At 35.0% G+C, this 4,752-nt stretch overlaps 1 protein-coding gene across 1 annotated transcript; it reads right to left on the bottom strand.

The window, feature by feature from the left end:
* Nucleotides 1-602: 602 nt before the first annotated feature.
* LOC118800615 (H-2 class II histocompatibility antigen, A-R alpha chain-like) lies at nucleotides 603-3,906 on the bottom strand. Its single transcript, XM_036560880.1, has 4 exons — nucleotides 3,816-3,906; nucleotides 2,995-3,249; nucleotides 1,695-1,976; nucleotides 603-1,373 (listed from the first exon to the last, which is right to left on the bottom strand). The coding sequence occupies exons 1-4, from the start codon at nucleotides 3,901-3,903 to the stop codon at nucleotides 1,252-1,254; spliced, it is 747 nt and encodes a 248-aa protein (XP_036416773.1). The 5' UTR covers nucleotides 3,904-3,906; the 3' UTR covers nucleotides 603-1,251.
* Between the last annotated feature and the right edge of the window lie 846 nt (nucleotides 3,907-4,752).

Raw genomic sequence — 4,752 nt, 5'->3', positions numbered from 1 at the left:
GTAATGATTTTGCATTATTTGTTAATACAAAAATCACGAACATTCAGTCCCATTTTATAACTCCAGAACTACCAACAGTAGACTCTATTTTTATTCAACAGAAAAACACTATAAATAGTTTTGAAAAGATTACTGAGACAGTAATCCATAAAACATGAAGGTTAGCTAGCTGAAGAGCCAACCACTTTAGAAATTTTAAGACACTTCACTCATCATTTCCTTTCATATTTCTATTAAGTATTTATATTAACAATCACATTAGCATTAGCTACTCTAGTTGTCATGCAGTTAAATTCCTCTACCTGTGTTTTAGATCCTGTTCCAACAGCATTTTTTTATAGAAGTATTTGGTACCCTTTGTCCAAGTGTGTTGAACATTGTAAATCGCTCTTTGGAAACCAGCATATTTCCAGACAAACTCAAAACAGCAGTTGTAAGACCACTATTAAAGAAAATAACATTGATCCCTCAGTTCTTAGCAATTATAGACCCATCTTTAACCTTCCATTTTTAAGTAAAATCATTGAAAAAGTCTCTCAGACCTTAATGAATTCTTGAATGAACACAATATTCATGAAAAATTCCAGTCTGGCTTCAGAGCAAATCACAGCACTGAAACTGCTTTAGTGAAGGTAGTGAATGATCTGAGAAAAAATGCTGATGTGGGTCATGTTTCAGTACTTATGATTCTGGATTTAACTGCTGCCTTTGATACTGTAGACCATAGAACACTTCTAAATCGGCTTGAGAATGTGGTTGGTCTAAATGGAACAGGGTTAAACTGGTTCTCTACATATTTAACTGGAAGACAGTATTTTCTAAATATAGGTAAACATATATCAGATAAGCATGATATTTGCTGTGGTGTACGACAAGGCTCTGTACTAGGTCCACTGCTGTTTTTTTTTTTTTTGTTGTTTTTGTTTTTTTTTTGTATATGCTGCCACTGCGTCAGATTATTAGGAAGCATGGCATCAATTTTCATAGTTATGCAGATGATACACAGCTGTATATATCTGTGGTTCCAGACAATGTTAGTTCAGTAGATAAGCTATATTTCTGTCCAGCATAGTTAGCTGGATGAATAGCAATTTTAGCTAAATGAAGAAAAGACAGAAAAATTATAATTGGTCTTGGAGAAATCCTTTAAAATATTTATGTTCACAGATAAATTACAAAATGGATGGTAAAAGAAACACCACCCAGAAGAGTTTCTGTAACAAGTTTTCAGTATTGTTGACAGTCAGATTATCAGTTACAGTTGTTTCCTTTAACGAGGAAGAAAGTTCCAACAGCGACTCCCAGCAGTCCTGCAGCCAGACCCACTCCACAGAACACAGACGGACCCACACTGGGCAGAGCCACCTGCACATCTGTACAACACACACACACACACACACACACAGAGAGAGAGAGAAAGAGAGATAAAAGTCTGCATTTTCTAACAATTCAAACAGTTAATGTGCATTTAAAGATTTGTAATAATAATTTAGGATATGTTTAATTTCTTTTATGATTTCATGAAATAACACTGTTTTATATGCATGGTCAGCTTTAACTGAAAAAGGTTCAGTGTCCAGCCGTGCTGTGTGGACATGGTGTTTTGTGCAGCCATATGCAGCACTCATACCTGTTGTAATGCTATTATTGAAAATCATAAACAGAATCAGGTCTATAAGCAGGTATAATCTCACCCCATGTTTTGGTCAGTGGTCTGTCCAGGGCCGTGTGCTCCACAGTGCAGGTGTAGATATCGTCCTCCTCTGGAGTGAAGCTCAGAGCTGAGACCACTTTGTAGGTTCTATCACTGGTTGGATAATATCTGCTGAGACTGGCTTTATCTGTCACATTGACGTTGTTCCTGGTCCACTGCACTCCGAGATGAGGTGGGTAGAATCCAGTGATGTAACAGATGAGGGTGTTTTTAGCACCCAGCTCCACACTGTACTTGGTATAGATTGAGCTTTGAGGGGCATCTGTGGATAAAAGCATTCATGTTTTATTAATTGGAAAGTATGACATACAGAACAAAAGGCAAATCAGTCCTAAATAAGTGGAGGTGATTTTGTCTATGTTTTTATGATTATATTGTGAAAGGATTTCGTGTTTTACATTAAACTCATAGTTTCATTACAGACGCAATAAAATAATAATTAAAGGTGTTTATCATTTTATTTTATTCTGTAACTCTAAACTTTTGCCTTTCTCATTCTAATACAGTTAAAAATCACTCCAGTTTGCTGTGTAATTTTGATGTTTTTACAGGTGAACTAGCCAAATCACATATAAATTGAGTTGTATGTAAGAATGGGCTTTAACCACACATTATAACAAAAAGTAACTTCAGTAAAACTGTCTCTGTCTATCTGATACCTGAAAGCTGATATTACACTTGTACAGTAACTAACCTTTCCCCACAACTGTCATTAAATTGTTTCCTCATGCAAAATATGGCTCTACACTACTGCTCAAAATTTTGGAATAACTGTAAAAATGATACCAGCAAAAATGATTCTGATACAATGCTGGTACAGTGCAATTTCTGTGTTTCAGAGTTTGTAGGAAAAAAACTTTAGATGTGTACAGAATGATGAAGAGAGATTTAAGATTTTTAAAAAGTGACTGAGAAACTGTGGAACATCCAGAATGAAGCTCTAGTAAAAATTCATATTCAGAGTGTCTCCTATTTGAAAAAATGCACAAAGTTACTAAAAATAGGTGATTACAGAATTACATTAACTTCTTGTTGTTCTCAAAAATATTAAATATTGAATAAAGCATCTGAAATACATGTTGGCGTGTAATATCTATATTCAGTCTATACTGTGTATTTTATTACTGAATAGAACAGCAAATTGTTAATATGAAAAGTGATCCCAAAACTTTGAACAGTCATGTAGATATAGAAGGTTATTTCTGATGAATAATTCGTTCACATGGTCCTTCTGTTTCATTTACTGGTGACTACTTGTGAACTGTGTTCTAGTGTCTTACCCTTCGCTTCTGCAGGATATTTGTAGCCTTTTGCACAAACTTCCAAGTTTTGTTTACAAAAACCCATGTTAGTAACAGCCGCCTCATAGGTTCCTTCTACATAGGAGAAAGGATCTGCAAACTGCGGCAGGGTCATCACTCCTTTCCCCTGACTGAAGTCAGCGTGCCACATTTCTTCTCCGTCCAGTCCAAATATCTTTTCTTTCTCTCCATCTGTATCAGAGCACAGGGTTAACGCGATGTCCTTGTGTACATCTGAGGAAGAAAGAAGGGAGAAGAATGTCAGTGAACACATTCACACACTGCTTTACTGGTTTACCTCTTTATGAAAAAACAAAACAACCAAAAATGACTGTTTCTAATGAACCTTTTATTCTCTTTCATTTGAAACACAGAAACATAGACTTTTCCCCAAACTGCCACTGTGAGCATCAACAAATGCAGGAATAAACTTCACTCTGTCACTCTTTAAGTTAAAATAAGAAATTAATCTTAAATAATATAGATTTAAAAAATCACTTATGTGCACCAGAAATAAATGTAATTCCTGTGAAGAGAAGGTGAAAATCCACAAACAAATATGTGAACTGATGTGGAAAGACTTAAATAATCACATCCTTCAGCTTTTCCTCAGCTTCAGCTTTAACTTCAGCTTTAAACACAACATGTCTGTGTATAAAACTGTCTGATAAATATATATATATATATATATATATATATATATATATATATATATATATACACACACACACACAAATGCTGATACTGTAACACAGCAGTCGAGTTCATGATTAAATTCTGAAATATTCACTTTTACTCACTTTTAGCCTCTGTGGAGAGAAGAACTGACCAGACGAGAATCAAACACAGCTTCATCTTGATCAGTGTAGAGGAAACAAACTCATACATGAGTGAGAGCTGACTGACTACAGTCTGTCTGTGTGTCTCTCTCTCTAACTGACACCTCTCAGTAAATCAGCCAATGGGATTATTACTTTAACTCTGACACTGCAGTATCTGGGTAAGCTTAGCTTTCAGCTTCTCTGGTCTTTTTACAATGTAACGGAGGCCCCAAAACTACAGTGTGACTCACACCATTTATATCCAACCTGTTCTCACATTAGGATTCCTGAGCATAATCGTAAGTATTATGCTGCCTTTAATGTCATATCTAAGCCTGCTGCACTGATCACAAGTAAGATACTTGAACACAAAAGACTCCTTATGAAAATACAAAAGCCACAGAAAAAAATATTTTTCTTTTTTAAAATCACCCAGTTTTATCATCTGTACATTTTTTACAGCTGTTCTATTACAGATACACAGATATACAGATATTATAAACAGCAGCTATTTTTTTTTACTTTCTTTAATGACTTATAATATTCTGATGATCGTACTAATTACTTCATATAAGAAATCAGAATCAGAAATTGATTATTACTTTATTTGATAACCAAACAGCTAAACAGCTTCTACAGTGACAGATAATTATTTTCTGTACAGTGTAATGTTTTATGTACAAAGGGCAAACCCATATAGAAATGTAGGTTACTTTCATGTAATCTTCAGAAAGCAGCCATCATGAAAGCATTTCAATTGTAGGTGACAAAAGAATAAGCAAGTACACTCGGTTCAGCAGGAATATAAACCACATCCACTCTGAAGTGTTCTTAGTAAGCGTATAAGCGTGTAAGTGTTCCGGCTCTTTTACTGGAGTTGGATAGTTTCTCTGGCATTAATTCCTGTGGTGAAATA

This window comes from Colossoma macropomum, unplaced genomic scaffold, assembly GCF_904425465.1.
Source record: "Colossoma macropomum unplaced genomic scaffold, Colossoma_macropomum, whole genome shotgun sequence".
Classification (NCBI taxonomy): Eukaryota; Metazoa; Chordata; class Actinopteri; order Characiformes; family Serrasalmidae; genus Colossoma; species Colossoma macropomum.
The sequence above is the reverse complement of the archived record's forward strand: the minus strand, read 5'-3'. Positions and strand labels throughout refer to the sequence as shown.